The following is a 20,278-nucleotide window of genomic DNA, read 5'->3' as shown; positions in this document are numbered from 1 at the left end:
CTTCCTTGCAATGGGGCAGCTCTATAGATCCTAGTCCAGCTACACAGTTTGGAGGTCACTGAGCCTCTGTGACCTTGTTTATAAACTCTTCCCTCTGCCTGTCACTGTATTCCTTCACACATGTTTATCCCAAGAGCAGTCCAAATAAACCTTAGTAAGACTGTACAGTAAGAACCTATCTGAAAACACCAAATCAAAACAAAATGTCTCTTTATAGCATAGCAGTCCAAAGCCTGTAATTCATTACCATTACCAAGCTACATAGTTGGACAAAAAACTCATGTTTTAGTTTAGCTGGCATGTTGCAATTTTTGATCAACATCTTGGAAGACTATTAGAAGCATACTGAAACTTCTCATTTAAGAATATGTCTGCCTTTTTCATTGATTTCTCATGGTATTTATGTCACATATATAAGTTTGTATCATTTTTTTAGATTTAGTTTGATCTTCCAAAATTGCAGTTACCGTTATATAGGAAACACTTCTTATTTCTAAGTGCTTAATGCTAAGGGAGCAAAGGGTGTGATTTTCTAGTATTCGTCTCTGTCTAGCCAGCTTAAGAAGTTTTAGAACTGTGCCTTCCTTCCTTCCTTCCTTTCTTTTACCTTGTTATGTTTTCTAAATGTATGCTCATAAAAGCATCAAAATTATATAGTTTTACCTCTTATTCCACATTGTTTATAGAAGATATCCCTCTTGCATGGTTTCTTTCTGCAAATCATGCAGCAATGCTTTCTTTGGACTGTTTAGTAAATAAACAGTGATAGCAGGTATTTCTGTCTTATTTCTGACTATAACTGTAGTTTTAGACTCTTTTTCTCCTAAGCTCCTGTTTGGGAGCAAACATGATCTCTTTCTGAAAAGGCCAGCTGATTTTTAGCTAGTTTATTTCAGCTACTATCAATACGATTGCCTGGCTTTCTCCTCAGCTCGGATGAGTGTATGGACATATTTCCTTACTTCAAGCCACCTTTGCTTTTTTGTACCTGTATTTTTTTCAATATCTATAAGTGAATATTGAATGTCTATTAAAATATGTTACATAATAGTGACTTTGTAAAAGAGAAACAAGACCAAATTAATTTGAGAATCAAAGGAACAAACACAGCTAAACAGTACTTTCCAGAACCTTGGAAATGTACACTTTCAGTCATCAAGAGTAGAGTAGAAAGTGGTCAGTGGGTTTTCCTGCTTCATGCTCTTCTCATGGACTGTCAGACACTGCTTTCATCCAGAACTCACTTTGGGGTTCCATATGTGGAGATCAAATGCTGAGGTTTACAAATGCTCCCAGCCTATAACACCAACTAAACCACTCTAAAGTCAAGTCACAACTGAAAGATGCCAAAACCATTTGAGAAAAACAAAACAGTTAAATAATTTTTTTTCACTAAACATGCCTCTATGCTAGATTTTCAAATTATTGGTGTTTGTCCAATTTAGTCACTCCTCCAACCAGACTTAAATACAGTGCTAGGAAAGAGTATAATCGAGCCAGTGCCCACCTCTCTCTGCGGCATGAACCCTGGTATCATGGCTAAGGCAGGCAGCACTCACCAATGACATATTCCACTCTGAAGAGATCCTTCCTGGGGTCATATGGACGATTGAAGTCAATCTGGATGTAGAAAGTCTGCCCTCTGCGGACAATCAACTTATTGTTGTCATATTTGTCTGTGTGGTGATCAATCTTGTTGCTGTCCCATCTCTCCTTGAACAGGTGAACAGCTGTGACATTCAGGTAATCTGTCCACACAGAAAGCAAAGTAAGAAAACCATTAAATATGTTTGACCTAAACACATACTTGAAAACCTAGCTTATGTTTTTCTAGACGAAAGTATGCTGGGTGAAAATGCAAGGGAGGGGAGGGGCAGGAGATTGGAGAATCAGCCTCTTGCTTGGGAAGACAGATTCTTTTAAAACCTCTCCCCACCTGTGAGTTCTTTTCAGAGCACAGGATCCTCATTTTGGGAGAGAAGGGTGCCTAGTTTAAAGATCTAGATACAGAGAAGCAGGGGTCAGAGTTCAAGTCTTCAGATTCTCTGTCTCATGCTGGGTGTTGTTAAGTCAGGCTCTTCCTGTTATGATTGTCCCTCCCTATGTGAGACTGCCACTTCAATTTCCCTATCTTTCCAAAAGGAAGAATCAAATCTGACAAAGCCTCAAAGGGACAAAGCCAGCCATTAATCCAAACTTCCCTCCTACCCCAGGAAGGGTCAAATGTTCTCCTACTGTAATTCTAAAAGTAGATCTGATTGCTCAAAGGCAGGGAGAGGGGAGGAGGTCTGTGCTCTAGAAAGGAAGGCAGCATTTCTGTGTGACAACTTGTGACCACGTCCACTGGCATGGGCAGAATCAGATTCACACATCCTTGGCTCCTAAATGAACCATCTCAGTGTCAAACTCTGGTCTTTTTGATGCTAAAATTTCTAAGCTTTCCCTGTCTTTTAGAGTCAGGAATATATATATATCAACTATGTTTGCTACTCATATAGTTTTGCATATATAGCATATATACACTTATTTGTCAGAATCATGTGTTAGGTTACATTACCCAGAGGCTTACATATATGACAGTGACATGAGATTCCACGAGTGACAGAAACTTACAGATTGTCTGACACATACTAGCAGCAGAGAAAGGTGAGTTCCCCTCATGCCATTCTCTGTTTCCTCCTGCACATGATCACACACAGGAAGGTCTACAATGTAGTTTAGGAGATTGACTGGGGGAATCGGTTTCTGTACACATCTTTGGAGTTCCATGTTAGGAAATTTGAGTCAGGTAGCCTGGCTTCATTTTTCCAAGCTGCCTGGCTGCTTGATGCATGCTTTATTCCTATGGCTGGTGATATATTGCATTCAGAAAGCATTATGCATTTGCTGTGCTTGAATACATGTGCAGATGTCTCCTTACAGGACTTCCCAAACCCCTTTGCTTCACACAGAAATTCTAGATAGGGCTCCCAATCTCCTTAGGCTCCGTTTTTTTCCCTTAAGCTGGGCACACTAAGATTCCCTCAAACTCTTAAGTTCAACAGTCTCTGAAACACTCTTGATAAACTCAAAGTTTGGGTAAAACCAAGTCAAAATTCAAGTCTCAAAATTCCTTGTATATGGTAATTTTCCTTCCAGATTTGAGTTCTCTCATCCTTTCAAATGACGATATTGGTACCCAGATATTTTCTAGGAAGATTATATTTATAGTGAGTGGGTCTGGTCATGTAACTGGCACAGACTGGGACAATTAACCTACAGTGGTCCACAGACCATGAATTCTGATGGAGCCTGTCCATCATGGCGGAGTACTTCATGGGTTCCTCTGACTCTGCTACCAGATAGGCAAAGTGCAAGAGATGATTTTACTTTTGTCTCATTTCAAAGACCTGTCAGCATAGAGGATGCCCTGAAGAGCACTTTTCCTTTAACCTGGAAGCTGCAGATGTGTAATTTTTGAGCCTCTTTTCCATGCTGCCTTTTCTTCTAACTTCTATGGCTTTATTAAAGCCACAAGTCCAATGCAAAAGCAACTTAAGGAAGAGCTGGGAATGGACAACTGTGGAAGTAGGCAGATCCATGGGATTGGCTGACTAGCCAATTCAGTTCCAGGTTCAGTGAGAGACCCTGTCTCAAAAAGTAATGGTTCAAAATGATGTGGACCTCTGATCTCCACATACACACGTACTAGTTTATATGCACATACACAGATCTCTCTGTCTCTGTTTCTCTCTGCTTCTGTTTCTCTCTGTTTCATGCATGGACACACACACACACACACACACACACACTAAGATGGAAAACCCTCTCCAAAAGGACCTTATGAATCAACTCTTCTGCTCCTTTTTCTTAGCATAGTGACTCTTAATTATCATCTAAAAACAAAAATATCAGAACGGTTTCATCAGCTGTTCTGTTCATGTACAGAAGTGGAAGGAAAGCCCTCAATATCACAACTTCACTGAATCTCAGAGGTAAAGATACCTTATGGACCATTTGGTATACCATCTAGATATGGCTGATCCATCTCTATGCATGAAATCTGGTCTCCAAGAGAACAGGGCAACATTTACCTCACGGGACATACAGTCCATTCTTATACAACCCTACCATTATCAAGATGGAATGGCATATACTTCCCTGGGGATTTTTTGACTGCTAAGTCCTGCATGGTTATGGAAGGAATGGTGTGACATGGTGCCCATGCCTTGGTTCGTTCCTCTAGTATATCTCCAATATTTTATATATATATATATATATATATATATATATATATATATATATATATAATTTTATTTTCAGGGAAATATTTTCCCTGCCAACATTATTAGGAAATATTCTCCCTGCAAAGGTTCTTGGGGAATGTCCTCTCTGCCAAGGTTAATGACACCATGATAATTAGAGACAGTACAAATCTGGGAGGAAAGGGTGTATTTATGTCCTTAGCAAAAATGGTAAATGCTATGACCTTCAGGAAAGCCCTTAAGGCTTGGAAAGAACTCTGAAAACTTGAGTTCAAAATATATATAATTGTTCAACTATGCAAAATATAAAGTTGCAATATGAATTGTATATGGAGTTTCATAGACCTAAAAGAACAAAGGCAGCTCTATTATGAGCCAGATTGTCAGAAAGATACTAAGGAAAGAAATAAAGAAATTTAGGGAGTGGCAATCTCAAGGCAATATCCCACCCAGCTAAGTTTATTGTTTGTACTTACACATTCAGGCAGATTCTGGAGTTCAAATTTAGCCTGAGACAGAGCAGGAATAGGTCCAGGCCCAGGTGTGGTGAGAATGGTAATTTCAGGACAGGACACGACCCAGATGAACTTATTGTATGTTTTTACAAAGGCAGGCAGATCTCTGAATTCATTTGCAGTGTTAAAAAAAAAAAAAGATGTATTTGCTGTCTTTTTCTAAGAATCAGGGGGCTGGGGTCATGGAATGCTGATTTGTGGGATAATCAAAAGAGAACTTGGAGCAAATGACTGAATGTAAATAAACAACTTGGCTTTGGTCTATGAGAATGAAGTATCTGGATGAGCTGTCTGGAGAAAGCTGTTTTGAGAAGAACACACTCTGTCAGCTTAAACCTATGATTTGTCTTTGAGTGTTCTTTTTGCCACTCTTGAACACCCTTTCTTCAGAGTCCCTGTTCTTGGCTTCTGACCACGAGTACTGGTTTGGACTACCACACAGATCCAGAGCAAGTCTCTGTCCCTCTGTTACTCTGAAGTTTAGAGACTACCCTTAGACATCCCCTAAGTAAAAACATCTCAACTTTTAACCTCCTCTTTAAGGAGTCATTCCCAGAGTATTATAAATCCTGTTTCATAATAGGTTTAATTTTGTCAGTTTCTCTCAGGAAGAGTTTTCCCTCGATGAATATACATTATCCTGGCTGTAGTTTTTCTAATAAACTACAATGAGACCACCATATCTTGTAAAGATAAAAAAGCATATTTTGGTTTCTTCAGGTCAGGCATCATTGGGCACTGGTAACCCACTATAGATTTATATTAAGCATCTTCTGAATCAAAACCCTTAAAACAAGTCCAGGGATTTAGACGTTGTACTGACGATCCAGTGAGAATCCAAAACGGTAAACAGACATGATGATTAAGGTCCATACATACAAGTTAAACCTCTTCTGGAGACAAAATGGAATAGGGTTGGGATGGTGTCAGTCTTGAGGGCCAATTAGAAAGCTATTGCTCATTCTGGGTTAAGATTGGTGCTGAGGGTCAGCCACACCTTCTAGACCTCCCTCTTCCATCCATTGGTGTTGACTGACCAGAGTCTGTGAAACAACTGCTGTGGTCCTCCCAACCTCCCCAACCCCAGCTTTCTGGCCTTTGAAAATATTTAAGAATCTTGTTTCTGCATCAGTTTCTGCTAGAGCCAATCACCTGCCACTCCTGCCATTAGCTCAAAGTGTCTACATTGTGTGCTAAAAACAAACTAAAGAGAAATCTCAAGTATGGGGGAAATAGATTTGTGCTATAGGGAATGAATATATAGGTCCTAATGTACTCCCTACACTTGCCTCCATAATTACTAGCTTTCCTCCCTTATGATCGACTGCCTGAAAGAATGCTTACTAATTTGAATGCCTTAATTTTTAAAGCAGCTTTATCTATGCAATAAATAAATAAATAAATAAATAAATAAAGCTAGACATGAAGATTTGCCCAGATTTCTATGTAATGCCTTAGAAAGGGGGATTCATTCAGCTTTCTACCTCACACCCAAGCCTGAAAATCCTGGTGAACATCTAGAGAGTCTGAGTAAGGTCAGTTGAACCTTATATAGTGCAGTGCTAGTTATGAGTGATACCAGTGAGTACTGGAGAACAGGGAGCTTGGTGTCTTGGAAGAATCTGGCCTTACCAAAGGCAGTCCAGATTATCTGCTGGAGTACTGGTACTGTGCATGGCAAAACTCCTGGTGGGCAGTAGTCTCTGCTCTGAAGTGGCTATGGCAAAACTTCTTTTTAGATTTTAATATTTTGCATCATTTTATTGTACTGCTTCACTACTCTGTAATTATGCAAGGTCAGCAGCCACGGAAGGTTCTGAGGATATAGTTCATGAGTTAAAAGTATGTCCTGTCTGGCAGAAGACCCAAATTCAGCTCCATGCACCACACTGGGTAGCTCATGACCACCTTTACTTCCAGATTCAGGGAATGCTGTGCCTTCTTCTGGCCTCCATAGACAGTGAACTCACATGCACACACAGAGACATACATATATGAAATTCAAAACAAAATCTTTAAAAGGAATTACTGGATATTTTTAAGCTACTGCTTTCTTACTTTTAATAGCATGATAGGTAAGAACATAGGATTTGGAACCAAACTGTAGGGACCCTTTATGTGTGCCAAACATTGTCTTTATGACCTTGGACAAGCTGCATGAATTTCCTGGGCCTCAGTTTCCTCATCTGTAAAGTGTAGTTGGAATGGGGTGAATATAGAAAGAATGACATATCTGGGGGTCTGGCACGTACTAATCACTCAGAAGTCTATAGCAGTAACAGTAGCTCCTAACATCTGAACAGTCCCTGAGTTCTAAACTTCAAGCATCAGTGTCTGGGAGGGCATCCCAGGCACCCAGGAATAACAGCCCTGATAGCCCATCAAGAACGAGACACCAATGCCCTGACCATAAGCATGGCCTTACACATCTCTCATGTTCTCAGACATGTTTGCTTTTCTTGTTCTTACTTTACAGGTAGAAAAGTCCTTCCCTACTCCAGTATTAGAATAACACCTAATAAGACAGTGTAGGTCACTATTAAGAACTTTATTTTACCTTTATATAGGACTAGAAACCCCTTGAGGAGAAGATGATGGCTTGGACATCTTATCTCTCATGTCTGAGGAAGTTCAGGAGAAAGTCCCATCAGGCCTGCCACTTTCCATGTAAATGACTCTCACACTCAACATTTAAATGGGTCCTGTTTTTTTTTTTTCATTCTAAAATGAATTGTTTTACTAACTATAGAAGAAAACATATCAGTTATTTTAATATCATGTATCAGACACTTTATTCTCAAGACAAGCAATTGTTGGAGAAGAAGACTGGAGATTATGGAATCCAAGGCCTCCATGTGAGAACTTTAGTTTCACATTGGAATAGGCCAGCAGGTCTTAGTGCTGTTTGGAATGAAGGGTAAGTAAAAGTGCTAATGAAATGTTAAGTGTAACAAGCCTAAAGAGAGACAAAGAGACAGACAGACAGACACACACACACACACACACACACACACACACACACCTACCTTATGGTTGCAGATTTTTTTTTCATAGTGAAAAGAAACACATACAGTTTGTTTTGAACGTAATAGGTAGGGTCTAGGAGCCATAGCACCCACTTAATCTAAATAAGAATACAGAAATAATTATATGTATGTAAATGGCACAAGGTACATCAAATATACCTGATATGTATGTGTGTGTGCTTGTGTGTGTGTGCGTGCGTGTGTGTGTGTGTTTGACCTATTGCACTGTTTTTGAGAATATTTAATTTTAAGCATGGATTTTTAAAAATCATCTGTTTCAATTGCTTTTATCTATTTATTTTGTCACCCTGATAAGTCAGTGCTTTTGGAAAGGAAGAGGAAAACTCATAGGAAAATGCTGCATTCAAAGTGAGGAGAAACCAGGGTGAAGTTAAATAAAAATCTAATCTTTTCAGATTCCTTCCTTAGACTATCTAAATGAAGAAAAACATTTCATTTAAAAAAAATGAGACTTGGAAAAAAAAAAAAGACTTGGCTTAGGTGCGGAAGATTAAAAGCCACTCTGATAGGTAAAAGGTTTAAAGCAATCATGTTCAAAACGGCAGTCAAATATGTAAGGTGCATGGAAAGATAAAACCAGGTGGCTTATTCTTTGGAAATAGAAAATGACAGCCATGTTCATGTCTCTTCAAAGTAACCTTCTAATGGTTCAGTGGAAAAACTAGGTATTTTAATCTGTTTCTCATTACTGTAAGAAATGTCTGAGGCTAGGTTTTTATAAAGAAAAAAGGAGAAGGAGATGAAAAGAGAGAAAGGGAAGAAGGAAGGGAGGAAAACAGAAGATGGGAGAAAAGGAGAGGAGAGGGGAAGGAGGAGAGGGAGGAGAAGAAGGAGAGGGGAGGAGAGCAGAGGAGAAGACAGAGGGGAGGGAAGGGGAGGAGAAAGAAAAAGAGGAGAAGAGAGAGAAAATAGAGAGGAGAGAAGAGTGACAAGGTGTTTGAATGCTAAGAGTTTAAATATTATATTCTATCTCTGGTGAGGGACCTGAACAATATCTCACGGTGAGTCCACATGGCATCATAAAGGCAGAAGCTTGACAAAAAAAGAAAGAGATTGCATGGCCAGGCTTTACCTTTTATAAAGACCCACTTTCATGAGAACTAGCTCAGGGTAAGGTAATGAAGACTTTAATCTCTTCCAAGAGCAAACTCTGCCTTCCCCCCTTCTCCCCCGCCCCACAGTGATATAAGGACCTTCCAGTAGGCCCTGCCTCTCAGTTCACCCACACTGGAGACCAAGTTTTAGCATATGAAGGACAAACTATGAAGGATGAACTACATCCAAATAACAGCACTGAAAGTCAGTGTTGGAGAAGGAGGTGAGTTCTCCATTACTACCAAAAGAATAATATTTCTCTTGTTGATCATGGATAGTCACACACAAAGCAAGACATAAGCAGAATCCTTATAACAGGGAACACAGTTGGTTACCAAGAAACATGGACACATGTATAAAAGAACATAAGGCATTCTAGTTCCTCTTTGCTTGTTAAAGCGCCTCCCCAAGTGTATGGTACTCAGAAAGCATCTGTTAAGCTGGATTGGATTGTACTTTGCTTATTGGCCTAACAAGACATAACTTAGATAGAAAGAGCCTTCTTAGTGTTTAGGCCTCATTCACCACAAGCAGCAAATGAATTCACATCTCCCTGTCCAAGCCCAGCTCCTAGCAAAATGGAACAGCTCGCTGGGAAGCCACTTCTTTCTTTCGTTTTTTTTTTTTTTTTAAGTTATATATTATGGCTAGGAACTTGGCAGCTTGCCCTTTCAAAGTGACAGCTTTCAAAAAGTCTACCTAACACAATTTAGTCTAATTCCAAACACATCAGAAAATGGGCTGTTAAAGAAAGAACGTTTCTCCTCAAGATTCAGCTGCTTCCCTATCCTCCTACTCTCTCCCTAATATGAAAAAAAGTGAATTATCTTCTCCCTGGGTTGCAAAAAATATTCTTCTGAGAATGATTATACCTGTCACAGATGGAATCTCGAAATAAGTTAAATGTTTAGGTTCATATTCTAGGAATTCCCTGGTGAGCTGAGTTCTTCCTGCAGTCTTTGGTAACATTATTACGAAGCTATAGGCATTAATGCTATGCATGGAGGAAGTAGGTCTGTTTATGGTAGAAAGAGCCTCAGGAAGTCTTTAACTCATACATCTTTGGGTGACTCACAAGGAGAAAGTCTAATTAGAACAATTTAAGACATTTTTCTAAAGCAGCTATTATTTAAACTGTTGCTACCAAAATGTCCAGTAGCCTTAAATGCTTCAGAAAAATTAGAGCAAAAGAAATGAGACTCACACCTTCTCAAGGGCTAAATACCTTCTGGTCTACCTCGCCTCTAGCCTGAAATATCTTCTCTCAATTTTGTCTTCACTGAGAATTACTCGTATAAAACATAAATCTGCTATTGAGAGTTCACAGCAACTCTCCTGTGTTCTGTGGGAAGGAAGGGAAGAAGGGTCTTCAATGCTTTTTGTAGCATGACCCCTGTCAAGTTTTCAAGGCTTATCCTTTCTTTGTCCTTCAGCCAATTCTTCATCCTTTCTTCCTTTGTCTTTCAAAAGAGATGTATTTATACTTTTCCCTGCTAGGTGGTGTGGGGGAGTGGAGTGTAGGAGGAGGTGGTGGTATGTATTCTTGGGCATATAATTTAAGGCAGGGTCTCTCCCTGAACCTGACGTTCAAGTTTTCTCAGTTAGGTTGGAAACAGACAAACACAGCAATCCTCCTGTCTCTTCTCACCTTAAGATCTGGAGTTAGGGGAATGTGTAGGATGCCTAATTAGCTACATGGACACTAGGCTGTGGTACCCATAATTGTCCATCAAGCTCTCTTAGCCAGGAAGTCATCTCTCTAGCCCACTGCTTCTTCTTCATTTGACATGTCTTTTATATCATCTGTATGTAGTACAGACTGACCAGAAAATCATGATCCCAGCTTCCCATATACAGACATTTCAAGTTTGCCCTACCACACTTGGCTTGGCCCTTGCTTTTATTCGTTATTTTTATTTCATTGAGAGAAAAAAATCTCCTATTTCCCCAGACAAGCCTTGAACTCATCACGTAGCAAGGAAGACGTTGAATTGCTTATTTTTCTTCTTTTATCTCCCAAGTTCTAGGATTAAAATCTTTACTACCATGCTCGGTAGGGCATATCTGGAACATTCTTTGCCATCTTGCAAGATGCAGCTGAGATGTCTTTGGTATCTGGAAGCTTTCTTCATCCTCTTCCCTACTCTACCATAAAATCTGTCTCTCCATCATTTTACTGTAGTTTGGCTACATTTCAATTACAGTAAATATTAGACTGAATTACAGTGATCTTTGCTAAGTTTTTGTTTGGTTTGTTTTGGGAAATTTGTTTGTTTTTAAAATGAAAGTCACTTGAGGTGAGAGATTGACTTTCTCTTTCTGTCTCCAAATAGACTCCTGACATGTTAATGACAGCAAATATAGTTTTTTGAACTGAGTGAGTGATGATGAACTCTTCTTTACTTAACAACTTCATTTCTCTGTCATGTACTAACTGCTTCTTTCATTTTTCAATAACCCCAAATTCAGAGTGCTTCCCTTGCACCAGGGAGAAGTTGATTACTAACTGATTAAGAGATTGGATTAATTCTGACAAAGAATGGTAGAAGGATAAAATTCTCAGAAAAACACCTAGACTCCACTATCCTAAAATCTTGGACCTGCCTCCATTCAAATGTTAATCAGGCCATCCTTGCTTCCTTGTTTGACTCCAACACAATAGTCCTGCCATGTAACTATTCTAATTTCTGGTATAAATGGCCACTCTGTAACAGAGTCCCACAGCCTAGGAGAATGAAGTGGTATTATGCAGCGCTACATTTCTAGCCACACACAACTTGAGACCTGGAAGACTATGGGGAGATTTTGCAGAAATACCAACTGAATATGTAGGACACTTCATTTAGAAATGATGCCAATTTGGGCCTAGAAGGATGGCTCATCTGGTAAAAGCACTTGCCACATAAGAATGAGGACCAGAGTTTGGATTCTAGTCCTTAATTCAGAAGTCGAGGCAGATCCCTAGAGCAAGCTGGCTTGATAGAGTAGCCAAAGTGATAGCTAGATTTAGGTGAGAGACTGAGCCCCAATACATAAGGTGAAAAGTAATCAAGGAAGATAGCCAATAGCCAACATTAACAGCTGACCTCCATGTACTCTATATACATATACACACACACATACACACACATACGTACACATTAATATCAAGTTAAATAATATGAGCAGATACCCATGATAATTTTCCAATTATGGAACACACAAGGTGACACTAAGGATCTCTAAAAGTACGTGATGACACCAGGCATATTTACAAGTGGTCCTACCTCTGAGGTTCCATTATAATGTCAGATATTTCTGATTTTCTTAAATACTATAGTACGCATTTGGAGACATTTTGTGAGTTTATATAGTTTGATGTGTTTTGTTTTTAACCTTACTAAAATAATATTTTGAGAAGGGCCCTTGCTAAGTTGCCCAGGCTAGCCTTGAAGTGATTCTCTGCTTCAGCCTTTCAAGTGGTTAGGAATAAGGCATGTTTCACTCAAACAAAAGTATTCTTAAGCAAGTATGTCCAGTCATGGTAAAAGGCTATTATACACATCAGTCACATTCTGGACATGTGGGTATATTCTGGAAATTCATGAATACTTCCCAGTCACAGTCAGTATTCATGGTGATGGACTTAATTTAAATGAAAGAGTTGATGTGGTTTTTTCCTCTCCTTGCTTTTATGATCTACTCAGTTAGTTTTACATGGGGAGATTTCACAATGAAAAAGCTACTGTTGAAGGCAGTGGGGATGGAAAACTGGGCAAAAGGCTCTGGGTCCAGGGAGTCAGAGCCATACTAAGTGGAGATGAAAGCGCTCCCGGGTCCACCAGTGGCCACTGGAGGAAGTGCAAGAAGACTACTTAAACCAGTGCCACAGCCTGCCTTCCCTGGCATTCATTAGTCCTTTTATAAAGGTAATTCTGGGGGGTGGGGGTGGGGAAGCTTGATATATTTAGTGCCAAACCCACTCTGTGCTTTTTAGACAAATAAACAGAAATTCGAAGTCTGTAGAATAATAGCCTGATTCAGACAGTATGTCTGCTGATTTATTTTTTCTTTTCTTTTGTTTTTTTCCTGTCCAGCTCTCTTGAGACTCCCCAGCTACGATTCTTGGTTCAGAGATCGCATCCTTACAGCACACAGTGAAAACACACTGAACAAACACTGAAATACGTTATTAATGCGTTATAGTGATTTGGCGTGGTGAGTCATTAAGTTTGTGAGTGGCTGTTTTCATCCATTCAGATTATGCCTCAATCACTCTACCCTTGTTTTCCTGTGTGAGAGCGGCTTGGGCACAACTCTCATATCCTCTTGGCTGTGGACATGTGACTGCAAAGTAAATAAAGGCTGCCTTTTCAAAATAGGTGAAGTATTTTCCCATCTCTCCTGCCGAAGGAAGATTTACAGAAAACCAGTTATCTCAGGTATAAGAGGAAAAAAAAAACAACTGACCTCCTCAAGTGCTCTGGTGAACTTCTATGTGTTATTAGCAACATCTGACTCAAATTTATAATTTCCTTAGGTGCTCCATCAGTGATGCCCTGGTGGAGAAGGCTCATCTGCACATTCCAGCTAATGGACTATCACTGGTCATGTGGCATGGGTCAGATGCTGTCACAGGCAATATTTATCCAGTTCTTAGGAACACCCTGCACAGTAGGCATTGCTCGATTTTGTTGATGGGAAAATTAAGGCTTGAGGATTTAGATGACGTTTTCTGAGATGAGAAGCTGGGTTTTCTGCCTCCAAGAGCAGTAATTCTTTGTGCCCTTTATCACATGCACAGAGGTTCATGTGTCTCCTCATGAATCCTGGTTGGGGGGAGGGGTGCCTGATCCTCCTCCTCTTTCTTCTTTTCCTATGGCTGCCAACTTCCAGATCCAATGCCCTCTCTCCCAGAGTGCAGTGCCTTCTCTGCCAGAGGGGAATTTTACAAGAAAACTGAATACCCAAAGGTGACCCATGGGATAGTTTGATGTCTGCAGGCTTTCCAATTTTATTTGCATTCTTAAAAAACAAAAGAAAGAAAGAAAGAGAGCTTCTGGTCTTGGCAGCAAAAAGTAAAGAATATCAACTCATTGCTTTTATTTCCTAACCTGACAAAGAAAATTGAGGCCAGCTGGTTGTAGACCCTGGTTCTGTGGTTTTAATGGCGGGATTTAGAATGTAACACTTAGTTGGAAGACCTAGTACTTGGGCACTAAGAGCCAGAGTGATTGTCTGTACCTACCTCAGCAAGTAAATGTTTTCCCCTCCCCTCCACCCCCCACCATGAAATACAGCAATGAGAGCCCACAGGAGCAAAACTGGGTTTTGGTGCATAAATGATATCCCACAATGTACTGCCAGCTAGATGCTATTCAGGGACAAGAGTCTGAATGTCCCTGCTCATTCCCTAAGGGAATAGCTTGTGTATCACCAAGCCAGTACTGGCACCTGGACCCTGTCATAGCTGACAAGGCCAAAAGGAGGTCATCTGGTGGTCACTGCACCCAGAGTGGGTCCCTCAGGAGGAGGCAGAGAAAGCAGATTGCCTCACCTGCCCCCTCACCCTGGCAGCTCAGGAGACACATTGAGGGCTTCCATCTTTATTACTGTCAGAATCTGGCACCTCTCACCAGCTCTGAGGTTCAGAGCAATGGATGGAGGAGGGAGAAGGAAGGAGTGGCAAGCCAGACAGTCAGACACAATGACAATGTTATAGAAGTGGGGAATCTTCCAGCAAGAGAACATTCTCCAAAGTAAAGAACATCAGGGGTGGAAGAGGCCCTTGGTGATTCCAACATCATGTTGTGTAAAAGGAATGGCTGAGAAGTAGAAAGAAGTACCTTCTGTATGTGACAAGAACAGGAAATGCCCAAACTGGGACTGTCTTTCAGGTTGTTTGGTATTTCTACAGCTTGAGTTTTGGAGCCTTTCTTGGATGAGAAACAGAGACTGAAGGTGGATACCAGAGAGTATGGGGAGGCATATTTTTATAAATCTTTGTGGAGGAGGATTCTCATATAGATCCCTCATGGGAAAGGAGGTCCGACTCTACTAGACACAGTGGTGTGCTCCTCCTACCTTCCAGTTTGAAGCTCCTGGGCACCAGGCTTTGCAGCTCATTGATCGGGAGGTCCACTTCTGCTGCATTGGAGTTGTTTGGTGGGACTGCTCGCCTCCCCCCAAAGGTGGTTGCTGGAGTATCTGACATTCTCAGCTTTACTGGATCCTTGGGAAAGGAGAAGAGAGTTTATGGGACAGGAACATGAAGCAGGTACCACTCGTGACCAGGATTCTAAAATAGAAGCAGAGATACAACCGTGCATGGCAGCTTCCAGACAATACATTGTAAGCCACACACAAATGGTAACTGGGAGGTGGCAGTGAGAATTAACCTAGTGATGGAGTGTGTCCCCTGAGAATCTCAGGGAGAGTTCGCATTTGTCAAAATGTATAGAAAGCAAGAGAGTGTTTGTTTGAAGGAAAAAAACAGCTTTAAAGATTTAAGACAGCATAATTTTTCTTTCCTCAGCCAGCACCCCAAAGCCTGTGTTTGTAGGTACATGCAACTACTCATCTCAGGGAAACTCTCCAAACCTAAGTCACTGTGGGGATCAAACTCATGAAAACCTGTGCAGATTAGGATAATACCTTAAAGCTGTCGCACCAGCCATGTAATTTGGTCACTATTTACTGAGGGCTTCTTATGAGCTGGGACTTAGGTAGCTTGACCAGACATGAAAACAGCATCTCTTTCCTGAGAGCTTACAGTATACTGGGATTAGGGGCGAGCCATACATGAATCTGCTAGGGGATAGGGAATGGGGCCATGGTTAGGTCCAGTTGAAATTGTGATTAGACTGTGCTCTAACTTAGTCTGGCCTGCTCTTCTTTTGACATTTGTACAGGCGACCAGCCAGTCTAAATACTACACACCTTACCTTCAGAGCACAATAAGGACTTGTTGACCAACTGGTGAAAATGAAGGGGGACCTTGTCTCTTCACCTAGCTCACCATGCAGTGACTCCTGGCAACCTGGCTGTTTTCAAAACCCAGGCATGGCCTTGCAAGATGAAGCCTTGCCATTATGGAATCAACTTGATTAGACTGTTCTAGAAATGAATGGAGCCCTGGAAGCAAGGCTGAGCACAGGACCATCTGGTTAGGTATTTGGTCTTTGGAGGAGAAAGGGGTTCTTGAAAAAAATGAGACAACAATGGGTATCTATAGAAGCCTTTGAGATTTTATCGATAATCTCTGGTGAGCTAAGATGGGAGAAGAGTTTAAATAAAAAGTTTGGTGACAGAGAAGACAAGAAAACTCAACCCCCTGGTGTCAAATAGCAAGAACATCCTGACTGGTGATTAGAGGCAAGTAGCAGGGTGTGGAGAGTAGTACTGAGCAGCCAGACAGCCTTCCTGTAGAGAGCAAGTAGAGCAAAGAACATTCTAGGTGCTGGTCAAGACAGGAAGTGCAGGCCACTGGGTGAGTGCAGGAGGGGGAGGTCTCCTTCTCAGTAGATTTAGAGAAGGGAGAGCAACTTGAGTTCAGTCCCTGTGTTGAGAAGGAAGGCAGGGATTCCCAGGTGACCTTACCCTCTCCTCTAACCTTAGTCCCAGCTCCACAGCTGGCTTCCCTTAGGAAAGGGGACTTGCCTTGGAGGAGCAAGCTCATTCTTACCCCATTTAAGTGTCTTCTACACCAGGCTAATTGTGCTCTCAGAATAGCATGGTCAAGTTCAAGGAAGGTCTCTCTTAGAGAGGTGAAGGGCTGGAACTAGAGAGAGGGGCTGCCTCTGACCCCTCCCCAACACTATGAAGATACAGAATGTAGGTTCAGAGGACAGCCACAGCTTAAGACAGGGCTGCTTAGTGCTGCTCTAAGGGGCTCTTACCTGCTTCTGCTCCTGAGAGTGTGCTCTGGTAGTCTCCCTGTGTGCCTCCGGGTACTTCCTCAAAAGGACTCAGGCAAAGTGACCAGAGAGCTGGCTCTTAAATAACTTCCTAACGGCTCCCACCCTCCTCCCCATCCCAGAGGATTTCTCCTCCCCTTTCTTGACAGCTGGTGGAGGGGGCAGAACTGTTTCTAGGACTTTCCATGTACTTCTGCCATTCAGTTCTGATATTCTAGCATGTGCCCCTTCCTGCCTCCATACCCCGTTTACTCCTAAGTTCCCATACTGGCATCTCCTCACTCCCCCCACCCAGAGTCAGTTCTCTGCCTGCTACTAATAACTGGCAAATGGCAGTGGGGTGTTAGCCAGCCATTCTCCTACCCTCCAGAAGGGCTAAAGGGTCATTTTCTTTCCCTGTGGAAATGCCTTGTCATGCAGAAGGGTGGTGAGCTGGCAGAAGAGAGGATCTGCCTTGCCATAGATGGGTCACACAGACAGTTGTGACCATGCATAAAGCAAGAGCAATGAGTTGGTCTTGTGCAAAGAAAATGTTCTCCTGAGTTCCCCACAGATCCCCAGCCCCAGCCCCAGCCCTAGCCTCAGCCCCAGCCCCAGACAAACCACAGGACTTCCTGAAGGACAGCCACATTGATGTCCAGTGTTAGTAACAATGGGCTGATACCCTCAAGAGTGTCACTTAAGTTAGAAACACTTTTTGGTTTCCCTTGAAGCCATTCTGGTGTATCTTCGAGACTTACAGAGAAAAGAAAGAAAGTTTTCCACCCCAGACTTCACCTATCTTTGTTTTGACATTGCCACATTTTAAAGCCACTGATTTCAACCACAGATCTAAGTCCCCTTCTTGTCTCCAGATGTCTAACCCTGACACATGATCTTCACATTTCAAAGGGGACAAGAGATGCCATTAGTTACAAATTCATATTTTTCCCACCCCACCTCTCTGTTCCAAATCTGTGTACTTGTCTCTAATTTTACCATATTTCCCCTCCTTCTTACCCTTGAAATAAAAAAGTTCTCCTCCTCCTCCTCCTCTTCCTCTTCCTCCTCCTCCTCCTCCACCGCCTCCTCCCCCTCCTCATCCTCCTCCCCCTCCTCCCCCCCCTCCTGTCCAAACCAAATGTTTGCCTTGTTTTCTGCTACTTTCTCAAGGGCTTTGCTGTGTCTCTTATCCCCTCCTCCTCCTGTGCCTTCAAGCTCCAGCTACTCACAGCTGCTTCCTGTCACCATTGACACAATTTCAAGTTGAGTCCCTTCAACATTTTAAAACACCTTCTCTCAATTCACACCCTCTGGTCATTTTTGATTCTCTCCCCTCCTTAAGTCACCAAGCCTCTGACTTCTGGATTCTACCGCCATTATTATATGAAAACTACCAAAGAAACAGTATCTGCTTTAGTGCATTGTGTTGCTGTAACAAAATGCCTGAAATTGGGACATTTATAAAGAAAAAAATCCACCATTTTCTTTAGCTTGTGGCTTTGCAGATTGAGAAGTCCAAGAACATGATGTTGTCATATTCTTAGCTTCTAGCAAAAAATCTTGTGCTTTCTCCTCTTTTTTAGGGGGTAGGGAGTAGGTTTATTTTGTACACCGCAAGGTGTAGTACAAGGGCATTGTCTACCTTACACTGTGTCTTCCTGGGGCAGAAAGCAGGAGGAAAAACAGACATCAGGAAAGAGAAAATATGATGTCAGCCTCACTTTTTAGTGAAGTGTCCTCATAGTAACTAACATAGTCCCATGAGAGACACACCGATCTTTCTTAAAAACCTAGTCACTTCTTATGGGTCTAATCAATTCTCAATGGAATCACACAGAGACCCTCATTTCAACCCAAGTTTTGGAGAAGAAAAGTCATATTGAAAGGAGGACACTTGCAATTATCTGTCTTTAAGGCAAAGAAGAAGACCGAGTTTTTAATCTTTTGAGGTGCTGATCTGTCTTGCCCATTTTGTCCTTGAAGGTCTTTTCCATGGTCTCTGGGATGCTGCACACTGTGCCATTCCCTTCAGTGTAACACGCTATCCTTTGATTATCCAGCAACTCTGATAATTTTACCTCGTGTATCTCCTGGCATCTCCCCTAGCCGTGATCTTTTCCAGAGCCATTGACTCCCCCAGCTAGCTGACTGTTCATCACCTTCTGTTGACACACTGGAGTGGTAGCCCACGGTCATCATCTCAATGGTGAGCTACGATATTCTCTGAAGACCTGGCTTATCATAGAGTTCCCTATCTCAGTGAACGTCAGTTCCTTGAGTATTGCTACAAATTCCAGACAACCCCCACTCAAAGTCTTAAATCTAATCTTTCATCAGATTTCACCTGTTCTATCTTTTAAGTAGTCTTGAACCTACCTCTTTACCCCTGTAACCCACCCAATTCTTTCTGCACAATGCAGTCACAGTAAGCATTGAAGGGCTCTAATCTTGATTCAGATTCTTTACCCAAAGCTTCTATGTGGCTAGTTAACTTTATTTTCAAAGTAAATTCTAATCAACAACTGAAAAATACCCCATGTTATCTAGACCCTACTCTCCTTTTGAGTACTATGTCTTCTATGCTCTCAGGTCATACCATCTCCTGCTTCAATTCCCTGTCACACCTTACCCCAGTCATTGAACTTCTTACTCTGTGCTCCAAGCCAGAAACTCTCTTCTCTATTCTTCTCTACTTGCTAGACAACTAGTCCCCATTCACAGCCCAGATCATGGCTCCAATGGCTCAGCTGTCCTGCAAGCACTTTTCTAATAACAGTGCTCCTGACACTTGTAGGGTCCCTGACTGGAGTCCCGTTGGACAGCAGGGACTCCAGCCAGAGAGAGATGGCTGAAGATATCCATGAAAAGTCCATCACTGTCTGTTGCAAGCTAGAAGGTCTGAGTGAAGATGCCACAGTGGTCTGGTAGACTCATGTGGGAGTTGGGTGAGCATGGTCATGCTTGCACGTTTTACATCAGATTACACATATGTCAACTTTTTAGATGAGCTGTGCATTCAAGACATGCTTGTCACCCCACAACCATCACAATTGTACCACATTTGGCCCCCAAACTCACAGCTCAGTGAGTGTGCACACACATCAGTTTAATGGTGTTCTGCCACCAATATAGTAACATTATAAATGTGATGGATTCTCTGGGCTCAAGAGACAGTCAGTAACCCAGCATCGGAGGCACCAATCCCAGCATGTGGTTAGAGCCCATATAGCTTAGAGAATTGCATCATGGTCCTGTGACTTAGGAGTCAGAACAAGTTTCTCTTCACAGAATGCATGTTGAGCTGTGCCAGCAAATCTTATATATACAGAAGCCGTCTGTGGACACTGAGGTCTTCAGGGAAGGCATGACGTCCTTCATGTCTAGAGGCATTTCGCTTGGCATAGAGAAGACATTTATAGTGTATGGGTCAAATTAGAAAAAGGAAAACCACATTAGGTATTTTTAAAGAGAGGGCCTGCCACAGAGGAACTGTTTATACA

The 20,278-nt window shown here is 41.7% G+C and overlaps 1 protein-coding gene across 1 annotated transcript in view; it reads right to left on the bottom strand.

The window, feature by feature from the left end:
* Positions 1–16,884, bottom strand: part of F13a1 (coagulation factor XIII A chain) — a 165,649-nt gene extending 148,765 nt beyond the window's left edge. The window contains exons 1-3 of the mRNA XM_028763226.1: positions 16,779–16,884; positions 14,965–15,112; positions 1,560–1,748 (exon numbers count right to left, since the gene is read on the bottom strand). Of these exons, the coding sequence (XP_028619059.1) occupies positions 1,560–1,748; positions 14,965–15,094 (319 nt within the window). The 5' untranslated portion in view covers positions 15,095–15,112; positions 16,779–16,884. The remainder of the gene's footprint in view (positions 1–1,559; positions 1,749–14,964; positions 15,113–16,778) is intronic.
* Positions 16,885–20,278: the final 3,394 nt, after the last annotated feature.

This window comes from Grammomys surdaster, unplaced genomic scaffold, assembly GCF_004785775.1.
Source record: "Grammomys surdaster isolate TR1022 unplaced genomic scaffold, NIH_TR_1.0 137, whole genome shotgun sequence".
NCBI classification, from domain to species: Eukaryota; Metazoa; Chordata; class Mammalia; order Rodentia; family Muridae; genus Grammomys; species Grammomys surdaster.
This window is presented reverse-complemented; position numbering and strand designations above follow the sequence as displayed.